The sequence below is a fragment of the Pocillopora damicornis genome, chromosome 1 (genome assembly GCF_964200805.1).
Source record: "Pocillopora damicornis chromosome 1, jaPocDami1.2, whole genome shotgun sequence".
Taxonomy (NCBI): Eukaryota; Metazoa; Cnidaria; class Anthozoa; order Scleractinia; family Pocilloporidae; genus Pocillopora; species Pocillopora damicornis.
In genome coordinates, this window is record NC_142670.1 from 7,040,001 (window position 1) to 7,060,760 (window position 20,760).

Below are 20,760 nucleotides of genomic sequence, written 5' to 3' on the forward strand. Positions count from 1 at the left end.
AGCTCTTTGCAGAATGTGCAAGCAACATTTCGCGGAGACAAACCAACAACAGAAAGTGACACCCGCACCAATGATTGAAGTTACTCCATACGTAGAACTAAAGACTTCAGAAGCAAATGTAAGTAAGTAAACGGTAACCTTGGATACAGAGTGACACTGGTCAATCTGTTGAAGAGTTCGCAGAAAGCTTTGGACGTCTTACAATCGCTGATGACACCTTTCTGTCGCCAGACACAATAAGCACAGCTTCCACTCAGAGTGACGTATCCTCACCTGTGATCTTACATGAGCCACACGTTAAGCTGAGTGAGTTCCTGGCAGCATGCAAAATTGAGCCACTTGGAAAGCCATGGATTTCTTGGATTGATTCCTCTGAGCGTAGAAGACAACGTCAGACAAGGAGAGCCACAGAAATAGTAGCAACTGTACTAAAGAGCGTCACCCCTGATAATGCTGGTGAACTCTGGCGACGTCTAGCCTCTTCTACGGCTATGAACAAGGCCCTAGGTGTAAGCGAGTTGTCACATTCAGAGCATTTGTATTTAGAGGCCCTAGCAGAAGCGTACCAGAATGCAACCAGCTGGGATACCCGTAGACAAGTGCTTTTGATTATGGCAGGGGCTGGAACTTTCAACAATATTTCCCGTTATATCCCGGGGTTGACGAGTGACCGATACTCCGTGGCTAATCTTCATCGATCACAGTTTGGCCGAGGCGCTCAAGTTCCACAACAGTCTACCACACGAATACGAGTAGACTTGAGGCAGCTTGACCACTTTCTTGGTTTCATCACAAGCCCGCATCTTTTTCAGGACTTTCCATTTGGGCGAAAACATCTCAAGCTTTCGTCTGGTGAGGTTATTCAAGTACCTAACGTAATCCGTATGATGATACCCGAGCGAGTGGTACAACAGTACACTCAGGACTGTTTGAAGATCAACTTCAGACCATTCAGCGGAACTACTATGAGACGGGTACTCTTTGAGTGCATGTGCCTCTGTAAGAAATTCACTGCAGGGCTTAGATTATTTTGCAGCTGAAGGTGCTCGCGCATTTGATGATCTCGTGGCCCTTGTACGCCAAATAGGGGAATTAGGTTCCGGCAAGGAGTGGGAGACTACAGTTGTGCAAGCAAGCAGTATTTGAAGGGGGACTATAGGGTAATGTGAATTCTGACTCCAGCAAGACAGCTTGAATAAAACTAAAAGTAAGTACTTCTTTTATCTCGTCAACAAAATCATTCCGTAAAAAAAAAAAAATTTGTACTCTTTTTCTTCTCTAAATGGTGCACGTGTAACTAGCTTACATAAATTCTCGAGATTAACAATGCGCGCACGAGGATAGTCGAGGATAGTCTTTTCTAAGGTTAAGGTTAAAAGTTATTCGCCCCCCTACGTTAATAATATATGTTAGATTAAAAAATCATTTGATTAACTATTATATTGAAGTATAAGCACAGACAAACAGTAATCTCAGTTTTGTTTTATCAACAGGTTCATGTCACTAGCCTCTCTAACGTAGCAGACCATTGTGTGTTGTTTGCTCTTAGCGACTGTAGTGATTCAGATTACCAGCAACAATGCAGTCACCAACACACTAATCTTTGTGACCGTTGTCAAAGTCTTCAGGAAACTCTGGCAAAGATTGAACGGGTCTGGAGAAACTTGACGACAACACTGTCTTGATAATTAACGACTGGGCCATGAAGTTCCTGCCACAAAAATACAGAGAGTCCCAAACCGACTGGTTTGGTAAGCGAGGTATCTCCTGGCACGTTTCTGTCGTCTACCGTCGTGTGAGCGGGGTACTCCAGTGGCAGGGCTTTCTGCACATAGTCCAGTCGTGCAATCAAGGCAGTGCTGCAGTGGTTAAAATCATGCAGGATGTCCTGAATACCATCAAGCTGGAACACAGTGAGATTAACAAGGCGTTCTTTCGCTAGGATAACGCAGGATGTTATCATTCGTCGTCCACCGTACTCTCATGCCCAGTGATATCCTCCTCCACCGGCATCGAAATCAAGCGCATTGACTTTTCTGACCCACAGGGTGGAAAAGGTGCCGCAGACAGGCTCGCTGCAACCTGCGAGAATCACGTCAGGACTTTCATAAACGAAGGAAATGACGTGGCCAATGCCGAACAACTGAAGAGTGCTCTTCTTTCGCATGGGGGGGGGGGAGGGGTAGAAGGAGTTCGAGTTGCTGTCATGCAAAGTGTTGAAGAGGAAGCAGTAGTAGATGACAACAGAAAGATTACTGGTATCAACAAATTAAACAATTTCGAGTTTAAAGACGAAGTTCTCGTAGCTTGGCGCGCTTATGGTATGGGAAAGGCAAAAGAGATCGCATTGGAAACAACATCAGAAGGTTAGTCTAATGAAAATTCACAATTTCATCGTTTTTTCATAGAATTATTTCATCGAGCAAAAAGATATTTTTTTTACAGTTTGAGTAAAAAGGTGTTTGTTATAGCCTTCAGACGCATGAAAGGCATCCATTTCCCATCCTGGTAGGCAGGAGGAGCGGACGTCTACCACCCCGTGGAGTTTTGCTTTGTAAAAGACTTAAGCCCCTTGGCCCCTTTATAAATTTTTAGCGCTTAATTTGTTCTACAAAATTTTTAAAACGGACATATGGCGGTTCTGAAGAACATGTCGTCATAAGATGTAAAAAGCAAACGTTTCATCTGTTCGCGAAGTAAAGTGGACCAAAGGGGCACTCTTCACAGGTTGTGCAGAGTGAAGTATTGAAGTAGGTGAACAGTGCTTTTTATGTAAATCTTGTTTCTTTATGTGTTATCTACTTCAGAGCATGGCATTGGTTGGCTTTCATCTGAGTTTTCTTCTGGAGTCTTTAAACCCCTTAGCCCAAAACCGACTCAGTCAATTAAGAAGCAAGAGACGGAAGTGGAGCAGGATCATGATCATACTGACAATACAAATGAATCGTCATCCGTGTTTACCTGCCCTCAGGATGGGTGTGTTAAGGTCTTTCAAAGGCTGTCATCTCTCGAAAAACACCTATCTTTAGAGAAATGCACCAAGTCTCCTGAAACGGTCTTTGTTAGACCTTGCCAAACTAGACTACAAGTCCAGGTTGGAGGAGGGCACGACCAGTCAAGTTATTTCGTTTGCGTCTTTCAGGGATACAAGAGAGGCTACATCCGGCGAATTAGAGGTAAAAGAAGGATGGGCGCTAAAGCCGAGCAAAAAAGCATATCGCTTTAACCAAAACCAGAGGGATTATCTAAATGCGAAGTTTACAATTGGTCAAACCAGCGGCAGAAAACCAGACGGTGATATCGTAACGTGAAATGAGATGTGCACAAGGACCTGATAGTGTTCGTTTGTTCAAAGTATCCGAGTTTCTTACCCAGCAGCAGTGTACTTCATATTTCTCAGGTCTTGCAGCGAAGGTCCGACGGTAAACATCCGACGATGCTGAAATCCAAGCTGTGGTAGAAGAGGAAAACTTTACCATGGCAAGAGAAACAATCCTATCCATCACGCTACAGCACCCCATCACTTACGATCAGTACGATATCTGTGCCATGGCCAAGGGAGGATCTCTGGAGCGACTTAAACTTGGAATGCTTCAAAACATTTGTCAGCAACTAGAATTAGAAGTACCTCCCAAGCCTGTTCGCCGCAAAGCGCTCTACGTTGACCTGCTGAAAAAAGCCGTCATTAATTGCACTTGCCAGCTCCGTGGACAAAATATGTAGAAACAGAAAGTACTACCCTGCTCACAGACGTTTTTCTGTTTTGGGAATTTGGTGCGCACAAGATAAGCGATTTCTCGTGAGAGAGGGCGGAACGCGCTTTTTTTTTTATACGTGCACTCGACAATATCTAAAAATGAAGAGAGTCTGTGAACAGGCTAGTTAAGTACACAAATTGTAGAGTTTTGCCTAAACGGTGTTCTTACTTCTCCTCAGAGGCTTGCTTCCAGGAGTGAATCATTCACCATTTGTTCTCGCCGGAATAACTAAGTCAAGAAAAAATCTATTTTGTTCATTGTTTTGCTTCCTTTACTTATTTTTGAAGTTTGTTTATGTTTAAAAGAGCGTTCCTCTTCGGAAAGTGAGATCATTTCTTGTTTGTCAGGGTGAGTCCTTGTTACAAATCAGTCAGTTACCTTTCAGCTCGTGACTATTTACACGTTATAAATGTCTCTTCCCGCTCTAACGAATCAATGACACCTTATCTTATAAATGTGAAGAGGTATTTTAGCCTGCATAACAGCCGCTTTATGAGCAAGGCGAGGTGAACGCAGCATTTGCTCGAAGCACGAAACGAGTGCGAAGCGCGAGACGAGGGATGGAGAAAAATAAAGCTTTATTTTTCTCCTCCCTCGTCGCTTCTCGCGCTTCGCGCAAAATGCCACTTTCGCCTCGCTTGGTTCATAAAGCGCCTGTTATGCAGGCTGGAGGTATTTCTGCAAGTTCTTTGAGTTAACCAAAGATAACTTTATTTATCTTCGCTAAACAACACTTCTAGAGGTCTCTATAGAAAGCGTTACGCGCGAGAATGTGGAATTTTATAACACTCCACATCGCGTATTCAGCCCTGCGGAGTGGTTCTCTTTCTCACGCTCGCGGCGTGAATTGGTCATAGTTAACTCAAAGATTATTATTAGCCTCAATAGGCTTTTCAACAATTTTGAAGAGGTCTGGAAGGCTTTAAGGATGCGATAAGCACACGCAAGTTTGAAGTTGTGTTGTGGACAAGCTCTTAATGAAACTGAGAATTTCTAGTTACCTGGCTAGGGTTTCCTGGTTTCGGAGGAAAAATCATAAAAAAAAATCCAAAACAAAACTAAAGCAAGCTATAAAGTTGACTTTTCTGCTTTTTTTTTTTTTGCTGTAGGGATTGTTGCAAGGTGGGAAATTCGGGAATAACGAACTTATTAAGGAACCATTTGTGTTTGAAATATTTTAGGAAATATTATACCACTCTGAATCAAAAACTGAGATGAATGTCTTTCACAGCCAGTCAGAATATGCATGTGTCCAGACCAATACAAATACATAAATCAAACAAAGCAAGAAGGTCTGTTCAGTGAAAAGTTTATATATTTTTTTACCAAAACAAAGGCCGAAAACAGAAGCTATGGAGTATTTCGCAACAGTTTGCTAACGTGACCTTGGCATGTAACCGATTTCCGGGTCAGCAGAGGTCATAAGACCTTGTGATGGCTTGAAATCGTAACTAAACGAATTCAGAATCGAAGTCAACGGTTTCGAATGCATTTTAATTCTGCTTTTTCCCCCCTGAAGAAACTATTTTAAAATTGTGGTAACGGAGTTTCGTCAAGCGATGACAGCTTCAGTTCGAAGTTGCGATCTCAATGATTTCACTGGTAGCAAAGTGGCTAAACAAACGTTTTTCAGTCGTCATATAAAAAGTTATTTACGGCTCTTACCAACACGGCTGAAAGCTAGAAATAACATTTCACTCTAAAAACACATTATAAGCAACAGTAAGTAGTCCTTTTACACTAAACTTTGCGTTTAGTATGAATTCATTCAGCGGGCCGTCTAATTTGCATAAATTTGATTAACTTAAATTCTCAAATTGCTTACTCCAGTGTTAAGGCTGCATTTAATTTCCAGAGCTAAAACGTTCCCGTAATTTACTTCAATAGCCAAGGCTTTATTCTACATGGGTTTTACTAGGAAGCGACATATACCAGAGGGCTTTTACAATAGTTAAAGTTCGCTTTCATTTTCTAACATTTCAAGAGACACAAATATGACCTTTTTAAACTTGTCGATTGCAATTGTTAAAAACTTCTTTCTTCAAATTTTTCTTTTAAGATTTTAAAGATTAAGAACGAAATAATACTCGGCTGAAGTTTCGATGTTAGGGATTGTTTTTTATGCGTTCACCGTTTTCTCGAAGTTGCGGTCGGATTCTGCTGTTTTTAAGCGCGAAAAGACAGCAATAAATCGATTTTTCAAACTTTTTGTTATTTCTCCCGTACAATGAATCGCTTGAACCCAAAACTATTTTTTCTTGAATTAGGTCACTAAAAGGGATGTTTTGGCAAAAGAAAAAAAATTCCAATTTTTTACGAGTGTCTTGCGATTTTCGATTTTCTCGGAAAATGGCTCTTAATACAATACTACTTGCAGCATTAATATTCAAGATTAAAGTAACAAAGAAACTAAGAGATTTTTAGGGCAATAACATATCTTTTTCTTACCTCGCATGATCATGCAGGTTTTCTTAGAGAATCCTTAAGATTTTGCTTTCAAATTTATCATCAGGTATTTGTCGACGTCTGAAGTTTACTACAACAGTTGATGGATATGCTCTCAAAGGTCATGTGATCAAGAATATCTCCTTCAAAGCTGCTATTCATCTGCACAGTCATTGTAAAAACCTATGTATAATGGAGGATACCTGTGTATCTATCAATATAGGTCTCTTAAAAGGCCGATTTCTTTGCCAGCTGAGTAACTCTGACCATATAAAAGATCCAGGAGATCTTGAGAATGAGGAAGGATTCACGTATAGAGGCAGAGAGGGGAGCAACCCGCTCAATAACACAAAGGTAAGCAAATTTATATCAAATTCAGACGATCAGGTCTGCTAGTGGTCGATGCCAGGATCTGTTCGCGTACAGGAGCAGAAATGACTTCATGTTGCTGTGATCTGTCAGAGTACAGGCGCAGCACTGAAGTCACGTTTCTATGCGTCGTTAAAGCGCAAAGAAAACATTTTAAAAGCCATGCAGTTTGAAGTCAGTTCTTTATTCTCCTTGCCGGTAAACTGTTATCAAAAAACAAAACTAGGAAAAGAGGCCCGAAAGTGAAGCATTAAAGAAAAAACCCTTTCTTCTCTCTTTGCCAACATAATTTAAGATAATGGACAGTTTTGAAAATCCAATCTTTAGTAGAAGACAACAGGGCAATGACAATTGAGAAGAGCCAAGAAATTTAGCAATATTAAAGAGGGGGTGAATACAGATTTCATTTGGAAAAATGTAATGAAAAATTGATAAAATTGAAAAAAAATACACAGAAAAATTTGATGCAATATCATTGTTTTTTCATCAGTATATTACATCACAGCATTAAGATAGAGATCACCTTTTTTCAGCGTGTAGCCATGATTATAGTACTCAGTCATTTTCTTCTTTAGAAGCACTTCTATCAAAATCTAATAGAACAACCTAAATCAAAAAGAAAATATGTTTATGATTAAAGTTGATTGAGCTATACTTTTGGTTTGGTTTCAGAGCGCGTGCCACACCAGCCAGTGTCTAAATGGAGGCACATGCCAACCTGGAATAACGGTTATGGACTATACATGTGTCTGTCAATCAGGCTTTAAGGGAAAAGGATGTGAAAAAGGTAAAAGTTACGTCAGTTATGATAAGTAGCAAAAGTAGTTCGCACGCCTCCGGATCCCCACCCCCTCCCCAGCACCCATTTGTCGGCGGCCGACAGCCCTCCGATCAACAGAAATCATGTAATTCATCTGAAAAAAAGAAACTTGAAAGCCTCCTTCTCCCTCCAAACAATATTGCCTGGAATCGGTGAGCAGTTTGATAACATCAATGGAATGGGGGGAAGGAGAGAGAAATGAAATTTACAGAAAAAATTCAAAATGTAATAGAGCGTACCATTTATTGTAGTTAAATATTGCTGACATTGTGTATTTTTATTGAAGCATCGCGATGACTTATAATCAATTCTCGTGAAGTAATCATTAATTTTAATTAGTCGGTTGTTATTGATGCAAGCGAGCCCGTTGTAACATTTAACAATGAACACGAGAAAATTACGCGCTTATGATTGGCTAAAAACGAGTACATTCTCATTTAACACGAGTGCAAATTATAAATAGCGTCGTCTATCTTACCTTTTTCTGATGCTTTTTTCATGTACTTCATTACCAAGTAATAACATGATTTCTCTTGCAACTTGGTGTACTAAGCACTTGTAAATTTTTCAAAGACTACAAATTATACCCGCCCTAAGGGCTCGTGCACATCTGTTGTCATTGAAAATTTTTATTCCTGTTTATCAACACCAAAATGCAATCGAAATCATGTTACTACCTATACGTATAAAAAGGTCAAAATCTGTTTTTTTTCTTTGCTTATAACATCAGTAGCTTACTGTAAGGATAAAGTTTAGATTACAAAAAGGGAGTATAGTTTCTTTTCAATATATTCTTAAAATACCAAAACTACTTCGCTAGCAAAGTACTCAATTTGCTTACTATTAGAGTGGCTTTTCCTTTTTCATAAAAATCTTGTCAATGGTTTTTGTGATGTGTTATGACCGTAGAAACCAAAAGGCTGTTTTTATTTTCTGGCTTGAAAGTTCCGTTTCCTTCCTGGTCTTGTCCCAATCTCACCCCCTCAAGTTTTAACACAGTGAGAGAGGTCTTAGTAAAATCTAACCCTTGGTAACTGACATCCAGGTTTCCTCACTCAAGATTGGTTTTGTATAGGTAATAACATGATTTCGAAGGCAATTTATTGTTAATAAGCACGAGTAATTTTTTCGAAAGACAACAAAGTTGCACGAGCGCGTAGGGCAAATGCAGTTTGTTATCTTTGAAAAATTCCAAAGCGCTTAGTACACCAAACTGCAAGAGAAATCATATCATTACTTGTTAGTAACGTGTGCGACAAAACATCGCAGAAAATCGAGATAGACGAAATGTTTGCAATTTATACTCGTGTTACAGCTTTGCACTCGAGTTTCAACTTTGCACTCGCGTTACATGTGAATGCATTCGTTTTTAGCCAATAAGAAGCACGTAATTTTTTTCATGTACATTATTGGATCAGTTATTCTGCATATTTCAGGGTTCAACGCCGTATTTACAAACCTGAACAGAACAGGACGCACTGGTCCCAAATCACTTGACAATCATTACGCAGGGCAGGATCACGATGGACAAGTTTCTTTGTCGAGAGGTATTCAACTCTGGACTGTGCCTTATTCTGGTCACTACAGAATAGAAGCAATTGGAGCCGCAGGTGGTTACAATGAGCAGCACGACAGCATATACGCCGAGTATCGAGGAAGAGGTGCAAGAATAAGCGGGACTTTTGTATTGATTAATGGAGAAATCATTCAAATTCTCGTTGGCCAGGAGGGGGGCAAGAGTGAACGCACAAGTAGTGGAGGGGGTGGATCTTTTGTAGTCAAAGAAACAAACGACTGCTTGGTAATTGCCGGAGGAGGTGGTGGTGTAATCGATCCGCAATCAAGACGAGTAGGATGTGATGCCAGTGCAAACACAACGGGGAATCCTGGCTATAGATCATGGTCGGGGGGGAGCAATGGACATGGTTCCCAGACGGTTGATGATTGTAAAGCAGGTCAGGGTCTATATTATAAATAAAACGCGACGATAAGTAATGGTAATGGAACTGAGTGGAGTCCAATTCGGTCTGTAATCATACGAGTGATAACAAAGTCGGACGACTGGCAGCGGGAGTCTGTTTTGTTTATCGGGATTTATTACTCAAAAATTACAATTACCGAGAAAAGAAGAATGGCCAAGTTATGAAAGACAAAGAACATTTGTCTGTACACTGATTCTATGGTTGTTGAGTTCAAGGTTGTGATTGGTTGATTTTAATTACAACTTTGAATATGATTGGCCTATTGAACTGTCCAATACTAACAACTTGGCAAGTGAATTAGTGGAAAGTAGGAAATTATCAAACCAATCACAATCGAGGAAATTGTTATCTTAATGATAACAAGGGGAAGACTTCGATTAAAAAATATGTAGTTATAATTATCGTTAGAATTTTACTCGAGGATGCTTCCAACTGAACAGTTCACTTAAGCTGTTGTTAGTTTGAAATCGTGATTATTTACACCAAATTGAATCCGAATTTGTTTGACTACCTATACCTATATTACTGATATTTGTTATTTGATGTTCAGGTGGCGGTGGCGGAGGTTTTTACTCAGATGGAAGGAGTGGACTGGAATATGGAGGAGTATTAGGAAATGGCAGCGAAGGTGGTAAGGCTTTTCTCAACGGAGGGAAAGGGGGTAGGGCCCCAATACCTATTATGTTCGGCGGCTTTGGTGGCGGTGGTGGAGGTATACAATATAAAGGGGGTGCAGGCGGTGCAGGGGGGTACTCTGGAGGAAGCAGTGGGGCTGGTGTAAGCGATTCCTGTGGGGGTGGAGGTGGATCGTTTAACTCGCGAAGAGATCAGCAGAATGAATGTTGTTACAACTCAGATGGGCATGGTCAGGTGACCGTAACATTGCTGAAAGGAAACTAGCAGTTTACCGTATTAGGGCAACGGAACGTACACGATATGCTACGATATTACGTTAAAGAACAGGGAAAAAATACGGACAGTTTCTGTTTTCCCTCGCCCTACACGGGGATTGGAAAATATTCACGCGTATTATTGGTGAAACCATCGAATAAGTTGTAATTATTGACCACTAACGTAAAGAACGTAGAGATGAATCATTAATGGCGATTAATTTCAATGAAATGCGGCTACGGCCTTAGGAAGACCGCACATACCATTGATTTGAATAGAAAAGAGAGATAATTCAAAGTTGTAATGGTGTGTGTAGAGATTTAATATGTTTGATCACATGTTTATATAAAAATTTCCTTTACTCGTGCCCTTCGGCTGCTGCCCTTTTTAATAACATGCGAAGGTAAACTTTAACCTCAGAACGTGTAATCCTGATGCCTTATTAAAAAAAAGAATAACAGGGAGGCAAAGCCAAGGAAGACATCGATTGGAATTTTCATCCTCCTTTATAAGTTTGCAAATGGCTGGACGTGTTTACCGTCTCTTGAGGCGCCCACCTCAATTCGGTCAAACGTGTGGGAGCAGCCATGAGTTAAACACGGAAAACATGAATCATTTAACGTCGGGGTTAAAGTTCTCAGACCATGCAAATTTTTGATGATTTCAGTAGATATACACAGCGATATCACACACCAATCCGTCTACTAAGTTACTTTTATCCAGCTGATTAATTTTATGACCATTTCCTATAAGGCGGGACAACGAAAAAAATAAAAAAAGAAACGAAAAGCGGTTTTTTGTCAGCTCTTGCGTTAAGCTCACTTCGGACATGCACAGGAGACGTCAACCTATCAAACAATGTTTTACAACTATTCAATGTTGAGATACAAAAGTGACATATTATCAATGAAAACTGTTTGAATAATTAATTTATTGCCAGTGGAAAAAAACAGTATGCCTAAAGACAAACTCTCAAATTCATGAATGAGCTTTAGGTATTTGACAAAGGTGCTTAATCAGAACTTCAAACTACAGTTCTTTTTTCATCATCCACCCCAATCACATGTCGACAATGCTCCGTAGTAGTCTGCCGCTGATACTTGGTGAACAGATGGCTGTTAACCAAGAGCGATTTTCAATCCATTTTCATTTCTTCTTTGATACAATTTCAAACAGTTTTTTTTTCGCAGCGCAAAGTAACCAAATATTCAAAGATCGCTTGATATTTTGACTGGATTCACCCATTATTTGTACTCAACGAAGCGAAGTTACTCGTATCATGTCTCGACTCATTTTTCATTTCCTGTGTTTACTTAAAGAAAAAACATCTGTTCATTATGCACACATTAGGGACAGAACACAAAACACACGATAGCTCTAGGCAGTGTTGAACCGTGTAATTAAACTTTTACAGCTACAGATCAAGTACACAGAAGAGGTACCCGCGTTTTATAGCATCACCTACGTACCATTAAAAAAAATGGTTGTGTGTTCTTCAAAAAAGCGTGAGTAACAGAAAGTTTGCTCGAAAGATATAAATATTTGATAAGTTGCGTGTGGCCGTTTTTTTTGCAAGGATCCAACTGCTAATCAGTTGGTGATAAGTATATTTATGCTTATATCGACCATTTTTTCACCTCGGGAGATTACGCCCAAAAGTAGTCATGAACGCGTATTTTACAGCTTTGCCTTTGTCGTTTGGATTTGTCCTTTTATTTGGAACTTGGATGTGTACACCCGTAGAAGCCAAAAATCGCGGTAAGTAAAAAAAAACAACAACAACCGAAAAAACCCAAAAAACACGCATTTTTTTCAGATTCACAAAGATGCTCCACTGAAGAACGCACCTATTTTAAGAATATCATAAAACACTCTATCAGATACTAATAAAACTGCGCCCGTGCTTGATTAGCTCAAGTTGTAGAGCGCCGGACTGCCGTGCGTGAGTTCGAGTGTACATCTGCAAGCCCTAGAACGGACAAACACTCAGAATATTAAAATAACTGGGGAGAATGTGTTGCCTCTGCCATAACATTCGCAAATGGTTAGACATTCTATTCTGTACCTTCTCCACCATTCTCTCTGCACTGGTTAGTAGACGACGTTAAAGAACCCACGCACTTCTCGCAGAGAGTGGGGAACATAACTAACTATGTTGTGGTCTGGCATTGTCAGTGTTTTAAACCAGCTATGAGTAGAACTGGGCCACTCCGTCGAAATATTGCAACTACATACAATACGTATTCACTCAATACATTTTCTTGGTCAACTGATATCAGTGGATTTCAGAGAGAATTCTCCAAAGGAATACATTATTCAGTGAATATTGACTCCTCTATGATGTTTACATCGGTTGAGTCAATTTGGTCCGAAGAAGGCAACCTTTGTAAAAACCTTTTACGGATCTGTGTACTTAAGAAATCTGGTCAAACAGAGTTTATTTGAAAAAAAAAGGGGGGGGTAATTTTCGAAAGGAACTGTGGTGCTGAGTTAGTGGGAGGTTTTATATGATGATTTGGTTTACAATGATAACAGTGAATTTGTCTATCACTTTTATGATAAAATATTCGACAGCACTTTACCGTTTAAAACAAAGTGAAAGTTAGGATATCAAACTTCAAAATATAAAATAGGACCTACAGAATATGATGGGACCGAATGTCAGGTTTTTTTTGAATAAGCATGTCTTAAACTGTTTCTGAAAAGTAACCAAGTTCGGAGCCGTTCTAATCAACATTGGAAGCCGAGCGAATATCAACTGATCGATATTCTCTTGTGAAAGCTTCTTCCTCTGAGGTGGACCAGCAGAGGCAAAAGCTTGATCAGCAAAGGTCTTGCAACTCGTACGAGGCACCTCTCAAAAAGCAAGATTGTTGGATCGCAAAGAGATAGGTTTCTTTTTTCCTGATGCGATAAGGGATATCACTCACTTAGTCACGGCTGAAGATGAGGGACTAACGCTCGTAACGTTACCTCTTTATTGAGGTCAATTTACATATCAGCTAAGTTGATAACACAAAATTAACGTTTACTTGAACTTACTACAGCTCATTGCGTATCTCTCTTCGGTGAAAGATCTCTCTGAGCCTCAAGTTAGAATAAATAACACAATCTTTATTTATGTTAGCCTCTTTTTTTAATAATTATCTTCTCGCTGAGATTAACTTATAATAAATTTTACCAAAAAAATTCTGTAATCTGGTGTTCAGTTAAAAGTATTTTGTTTTTCTCATTTTTTTAAATTTATAATTGTAAGTGTTGATTCCTTTACTATTTCATTACCTAACTTCTACATCATTTAAAGAGTTACTTATTTACTTTTTTTTTTGCTGTTGTTGTTTTACTTTTTCTGCTTTTTTTCCCCATGTACCCCTATCTGCAGGACTCGGGTGTCGAAGTCTACGGTTTGGACAACCAGACAATGGATTCGCTCTCCAAGGTCACTTACTTCGTAATATAACGCTCAAAATGGGAAATGAACTCAGTGGTGATTGTAGATACGAGTGCCTGATGGAAAGTAGTTGTGTGTCTGTGAATGTCGGGCCACCCGACAAGAATGGACTCAGGGTCTGTCAATTGAGTGATTCTGACCATGTTCAACATCCCAAACATCTTACGGCACAGGAAGGATTCCTTTACTGGGCTACCCAGGTGAAATAATAGTTACCATGCAAATAGATGAAAAGAGATCGAAGCCAAAAATAGCGAGAGAATCGAACGCATATGGTCGGCTATTTTAACAAAGTTTAGAAGTCGTTGTTTTAGCGAAACCGCGTTCTAAGCCATCTTCAGTTTAGTCGAATCTTTTATCTGAACATTTATTTTTGTGAAAAACGCCAAGAGGGCCGAAAGCTGATAGTGGAAGAACATTTATTTATTTAATTCAATCAACCCTCTGATAGAGAATCCTTGAGGTCCTCTGCTTGCGTATAACTGCGGTTTGGTTTAGACCTGGTGTAAATAAGCGGCCTTTAGTGTTCAAATTGGAGACTGAGAATGCTCCTTTTGGTTTTCTCACTAGAATCCGTGTTCCAGCAACCCCTGTGCCCACGGTGCAACATGTCTCAATGGATTCACAGACAAGAAATACATTTGCCTGTGTCCACCTAAAGCCATAGGTGAAAACTGCGAGAATTGTAAGCAACATTGTAACAATTATCGGTAGTTACGGTTTGGAAGCGTAATCACTTTAACATGAAATCCTTCAAGCTAGTGATTGTGTCATCTAGTTGTCTAAGTGACAGATGAATGACATGTCGACAACCTTAACGGAGCATCGAATGTTTTCTTAACGGACTACGAATTAACAAGCACATCAAGTACGGCATCAATGATGTAATGGTTTTTACTATTATTTTCATTATTATCATTATTACAATTATTATTATTATTATGATTTAATTTTCAGCATTCTCTGCGATCTTCTCAAATCTCGGTGCCACCGGAAGATATGGCCCAACAACGCTGGGCAGTCACTACACAGGTCAGGATCATGACAGACAAGTTACATTGTCCAGCGGTATTCAACAGTGGACTGTGCCTCACACTGGTGACTACAGAATAGAAGCAATAGGAGCAGCAGGAGGGTACGATTCACACCCTAATAGCGCTCAGTATCGAGGAAGAGGAGCGAGAATAATCGGAACGTTCAGTCTGATTAAAGATGAGATCATTCGTATCCTTGTGGGACAGGAAGGGGGCTCTAAAGATAATGACTGGAGTTCTGGCGGTGGTGGAGGTACATTCGTTGTCAGACAAAACAACACGCCTTTGATAATAGCTGGAGGTGGAGGAGGTCTGCATTACTTGACAAAACGGCATCCAGGGTGTGACGCTAGTACAAACACAACGGGGAATCCTGGGTACAGATCAACAGGGTCAGGCGGAATCGGTGGCCTTGGCGGGCAGAGTGGTAATTCCAGCTACGCAGGTGAGGGAATTTCCGGGGGCCTCGCGAGCTGGAGAGCGAAACAGGCGAGAAAGAGGTCCGCTAGAGAAAGCCTGCAGACTTCTCGACACCTCACCCCACCCACACCTCGACTTTCGGGAAACTTTCTGGAAAGCCAGAGGTGTACTTGTCTCAGCAGCATTTATGAAAGCTTGCTCGTAGGCTATGGGAACACCACATTCAGAATGAATAAAAAAATTCGATTCTTGCTTATGGAAATTGACATTCGTATTATAAAATTCAGGGAGGAATCTTCTCCCACTAAACGATTCGTTTAAATAAGATAATATCAGTTATTATTGTTAAAAAGAACCTTTTTGGTATAAATGGTTTTATTTTATTTATTTAGCGATTTGTTAATATCTTTTTTTCTATCATTTTTTCTTTTTGTCTGTTTAAGTTGAATCCCCTTTTTATTCTTTTAGGCGGCAGCGGTGGAGGCTTTTTTTCCAACGGAACGGATGAGAACGCAGATGGTGGCAGAGGATTTCTTCAGGGAGGAGTGGGGGGCAAAGGCAATGCGTTAAAAGCCGACGGTGGATTTGGGGGAGGAGGAGGAGCTTACGGAGGAGGGGGTGGTGGTGGGTATTCCGGCGGAGGTGGCGGAGAGATGAACAAAGATTCATGTGGAGGAGGGGGTGGCTCTTTCAACTCAGGAAAGGAACAGAAAAATGAGTGTTGTTACCAATCTGATGGACCTGGTCAGGTTACGATAACATTACTGTGAAATCACTGTATAGAATCATTAATGAAAATTATTTAATCAACCATTAAAATTTCTTCAAATGTGATGGTGCGCTAACTGCTTTAATTTTCACTGATTTTTTTGGAGAGATGTAATCAGACAGTATAAAGTAGTCAATCATACCAAATCTACTCAGCTAGATCCATCAATCAAAGAATTGATCACAATAACCAAATATCACTCATTTGAAGGAAAACTGGGAGTTTCCAGGATGGACGGATTGTTAACTTTAGAGATCTTTAGAGATATTTGTTCTAGATGTGTTTGTTTTTTCGGAAATTGTAAAGGCTACGATTAATTGATAACAGGACTTCGTGTCGTCCATGTCTGTCTGTTATCATACTTGTGATTAACAAATCGCAGCTCTGAATTTCCAGTCATTTAAGGTAGTTGAAGCGAGAACAAAAAGAGGTTTTAGATCCCTTTTAGAGGTTTTACTTGTGATGTTTGATGGAGAATGAAGCATGGCAGCTGCATTATAGAGAGGTATCCTAAGTTTTCTTCAAAATGTAATGATGAAATTCCTAACAATATGTAATGTAACTTTATTTACAATGTACGGAGGTATACTTTAATGAGCCCGTACGGAGTAATTCAGATTACGCATTAAAAATTAATATCGCTTCTAAGACCCGAGAAGTGCATCCTCACTGTTAACTATCTAACCTCGTTTGGAACGAGTTCCCCAAGATTCACCGAAGCAAGAAGGTAAGCCACTGGCTAACTGTGAATTTCACCTTTTCATTTTTTGGGGGGGATTTATGTAACTATCAAAATAGAAATACAAAAACAAATGAAGTATTAAGAAATGAATCAATACGAGCAAGACCAAAATACAAAAATTGTCTTAGAAAAGTTTTAAATCCTTGTAACCTGTCTCTCTATAAAACTTTGCAAAATTAACTTTTAAATAATGTAAGAATAGAAATAAAGAGAGCCTTGTAGTAGACGCAAAAAAGTCATTAGAATTACGCAGAAAACCTTTCCAAATTGTCAGCGCTTCGCCCGGTAAAACCCCAAAGTTTCTAATAATACCAATCAAATATATAAGAAATCTTTAATTTTAGCAACATCGCCTCTTGAAAGGCTTTCCTGAACGTTAAGTAGTCGCTGTTTATTCCCTTTTCGTCTGATTAATTTTTCATAACTCATAAATTGAGCAGAGGAAGGAAAGAATAAGTCATATTTAAAATGAAAGCAGACCTAGTTTGATCTATTTTGATTTGAGTTTTATAAGTGTCTTGTATTCATACGGAACGTGATCCACCGGAGTCGCTGATACGAAACCCATCAAAAATAAACGCGCAGACTCTCCTGGTGACAATTTCCGTTCAAGGACGTTGCTTCATTCATCGATAGACTAATAAGCAACAATAAATTCTTACGGTGTACGTACTTTTAATCATGAGTAACCAAAACCAGGCTGCTTAAGTGTCTCAACATGGCACCCCACCAATTTGCACTGGCAATCGGAATATACATTTTTTTACTCATTTCTCAGCGAGATACCTCAGAAATTAAGTTTTACCCTAATTTTGGTCACCAAATATAACGCAAACGCTATATTTTGTGGTGGCTGACGGTAGATTTTGATTGATACACATTCCAACGGAATCAAATTTTGCTATATCGAAATTAGGAATATGAGATATTTCATCATGCATGGTTTATTTACTGTGGACATGGACCAGTTTGGCTAATTTTTATTAAGCAGTGTCTCTTGCTTTCATTGAAAGAAATTCATGTCCAGTGAAGTTTGATTTCGAACGTCACGAGGCAGTAAATGTTTCTGGTCCAATTCTCAGGCGGTGCGCATTGTGCACCAGACCGCCTGCTTACCAAAACAACCACCTCTTTTTATCATTTCCAGGCTGAGCTCCACATCAGCTGAGTTTTTTTGTTGGAAAAATGTACTTTGTGCGACGGGATTGTATGATTGCATTCTTCTTTATATACGAGCTGCCCTTATGAATTCTTCTGTGTCTTGTGGATCCGAACGTTCCATTTATGGGATGATGCTCCGCGGACACGCATTCAAGAAAAGCAGGGCAGAAAGCTTGACAGAGTGTGTGATGGCGTGCAATAATGGTGCCATATGCCAAAGTGTAAATTACATCATTAATGAAGACGTTTGCGAATTGAATAATCGCACGAAGAAGGCCAGACCAGATGACCTCGTTCCCCACGAAAATAGCATATATGTGACACGATTTAGTGAAAGAGGTATTGGTCGAGGCTCGAGGGTAGTCATGTAAAGGACACATGTAGTTGAGGCTGACAGTTGCTCACGTTTGGATGATCTGAGTAGAAGTCATCGTTATTGAATCTGATAATGACACTCTTTTTGGCTGTCAAAACGTCTTTCGCTGTTATCGGGGTCGGTCCTCTATACATTTCTCACTTAGCCGGTTAGACTACACGACACGAAAACATTTTACTACTGGGTTCAAAATATTTACTGCAACAGTGATGTTATTAACAGAATAGAAATATATGTATAGGAAATCGTATGAACGCGAGTGCATTTCGTGATTTATGGGCACGAGTGATGTTTTGAAAGTTCTCAAAATTGCACGAGCCGTAAGCGAGTGCAATTTGAGAACTTTCAAAACATCACGAGTGACCATAAATCACGAAATGCACGAGCAGGTTCATACGATTTTTTATTTATTATATTCTCGGCCATTTTTTTATAATTTGGTGTTCAAATTTGGCGCTTCCCCGGTGTTTCCATGGCAACTTCTCCGTATTGCACTCTATAACCTCTATTGCACTCTATAACCTATTTATGCATTCATCATTGACCAATCAGAAACGCGATATTTGGTTGAGTATATAATAAATATATATATAGCCAAGGCTATATCGTTATATCCCCTGCATTTCTAAAGACTTCAATTAGACTGCGGGACGAGCGTTTCTTCGCCTGAAGGAGAGTTTTCGAAGGCGCAACGATGGCTATCAAAAAGGCATCATTGCTTTTTACTTACCTTAATCATGGCTATTACAGTTTCCTCAAATCTGATCGGTGCCTTAGCTGCAATCGGCTGTATTTGGACAGTTGGCTGTGATCGGACAGTTGAAGCAGCCAATCATACTAAGTCCACTTAGCCAAATCCACCAATCGCAGAATAAATCGCAATAACAATAGAAACAATCACTTATTCTAAAAGAACTGCACATCTGCACTACTGCACCACTGATTTTGTAACATTCCGAATGTTATCCGTGAAAGCCGTTTTCCTTCCTCGAGTCACTTTGTACTAACAGCACGATATTGCTGAATTATGGAACAGTAATACAGGAGAATGTTATTTAACCCTTTCACTCCAAAGCTCTCAACAGTAATTCTCCTCACTGCCTGCCTTACATTGCTCACGAAGTTGCTTCTTTGAATTTGGTGGTAATTCAAACGATAATCCCCTCGTTGGTACTTTTCTTTATTCAATCACCAACCTGCTTGATATTGCATCATCCAGGATTGCCAAAAGATAAAGGCCAAGAGTCAAGAGGAATCTAGCAGTTCGAACTTTGAAATCTACGTAGTTTTCTTCAAATACAAGTGCACTTCGCAACTTTGACAGCTTAGATGCATGCTCTCCATATATGTGTAGCTCCTGAAAATGAAGCAAATCGCATAGCTGATAAAAATTCCTTACAGGGGTAGAGAAGGGCGAAATCTCATCGGTTTTTCTGCTCCCTTCCCTTATCGCATGCGATGGTCCCTAACCAAGAGACAATTAACTGATATTCTCTTGTATCTATCGATATCAAACTGACTGATTCCCCTTTGCAGGACTAGTTATTTCTGTTTAAGAGACTGATTACAGAAATATCATAAAATTATCTAACGGCTCTTAAGCTTTTAAAAGTTTTATTACTTCTTTGTAGCAGGTAAGCAAAGAAATCACTCTCGCAAGTGGACTACAATTTAAGGAGTTGCAGAAAAAGAGCCCGAAAAGAATTCAGCTCCCCAAGGGAATCGAACTTATGCCTCCCATTGAGAGCTCACTTTGGGAGCGAGGCTCGGTAGCTCAGTTGGTAGTACAGTCCATTGAGTATTGGGGAGGCATGGGTTCGAAACTGCTGAGGCCCGGATTTTTTCAAGCTTCTTTTGTGTACTTCCTTCAAATGCAGTCAACTTGGGTAAATTATTTATTTGCTTGATTTTCATCGGCAGTTAAAACGAACTGTATTTCGTCAAAAAATTGTGTAAGAGGCGTGATACATGTAGTAAAAGCTGATATTTTACAGTTCCATTTCTAGGTAAGTAGCTTTTTCAAAAGGAGAAGGATGATCAAGACGCCGGAAGTTAACAATTACTAATCTAGTAAAGTGATGGGATTCTGAGGGCAAAGTTAATATTGTAAGAAAAAACGAGAAGAATTCCATTTGTGAATTCTTCATTAATTTTTCATGTATTGTGCAAAAAAAAAAAATAATTAAAAAATTATCCTAGACAAAAACAAAACGTTTGCAATAAAAAAGCTGCAGTTAGACGAAGCAAGCTATACTCAAAATCGTCAGATTGTGACGGAATATTACAATAAGCATGGACATTAGCTTTTCCTGCAGCTTCATGAATCTATTTAATTTTATACACAGGCAGCGATTGAGTTGTGAAATAATTATGGAATTCTGTGGTGTTTGAGAAAGATTACGGCTGACACAAAAAGACCAAAGAGGGTAAACAAACAAAGTCCTTCCAGATATCGATCAAACCTACCAAACGCAGCTTATATTGCCGTGTCTCTCTGTCTTTTAGGCGTTAGTAGGGATCCCCTTCAGCCGCACATGTCTCA

The 20,760-nt window shown here is 39.7% G+C and overlaps 5 protein-coding genes across 6 annotated transcripts in view; 3 read left to right on the plus strand and 2 right to left on the minus strand.

The window, feature by feature from the left end:
* Positions 1-20,760, minus strand: part of LOC149051659 (replication factor C subunit 1-like) — a 232,892-nt gene that overhangs the window by 201,747 nt on the left and 10,385 nt on the right. The window lies entirely within an intron of this gene.
* Positions 1-20,760, minus strand: part of LOC149051672 (uncharacterized) — a 225,988-nt gene that overhangs the window by 65,159 nt on the left and 140,069 nt on the right. The window lies entirely within an intron of this gene.
* Positions 2,191-3,828, plus strand: LOC149051676 (uncharacterized). The gene is made up of 2 exons (XM_089185373.1): positions 2,191-2,366; positions 2,808-3,828. The coding sequence occupies exons 1-2, from the start codon at positions 2,207-2,209 to the stop codon at positions 3,224-3,226; spliced, it is 579 nt and encodes a 192-aa protein (XP_089041499.1). The 5' UTR covers positions 2,191-2,206; the 3' UTR covers positions 3,227-3,828.
* On the plus strand, positions 5,855-11,049 carry LOC149051677 (uncharacterized). The gene is made up of 4 exons (XM_089186848.1): positions 5,855-6,557; positions 7,245-7,359; positions 8,829-9,347; positions 9,925-11,049. The coding sequence occupies exons 1-4, from the start codon at positions 6,396-6,398 to the stop codon at positions 10,272-10,274; spliced, it is 1,146 nt and encodes a 381-aa protein (XP_089042974.1). The 5' UTR covers positions 5,855-6,395; the 3' UTR covers positions 10,275-11,049.
* LOC149051678 (uncharacterized) lies at positions 11,626-16,582 on the plus strand. 2 transcript variants are annotated; one of them, XM_089184445.1, is made up of 5 exons: positions 11,626-11,770; positions 13,648-13,916; positions 14,287-14,401; positions 14,674-15,195; positions 15,639-16,582. In XM_089184445.1, exons 1-5 carry the CDS (start codon positions 11,746-11,748, stop codon positions 15,938-15,940), a joined length of 1,233 nt encoding a protein of 410 aa, XP_089040571.1. In that variant the 5' UTR covers positions 11,626-11,745; the 3' UTR covers positions 15,941-16,582. The 2 variants fall into 2 exon arrangements, with proteins under 2 accessions (XP_089040571.1, XP_089040564.1); XM_089184438.1 differs by having other exon boundaries at positions 11,655-12,023.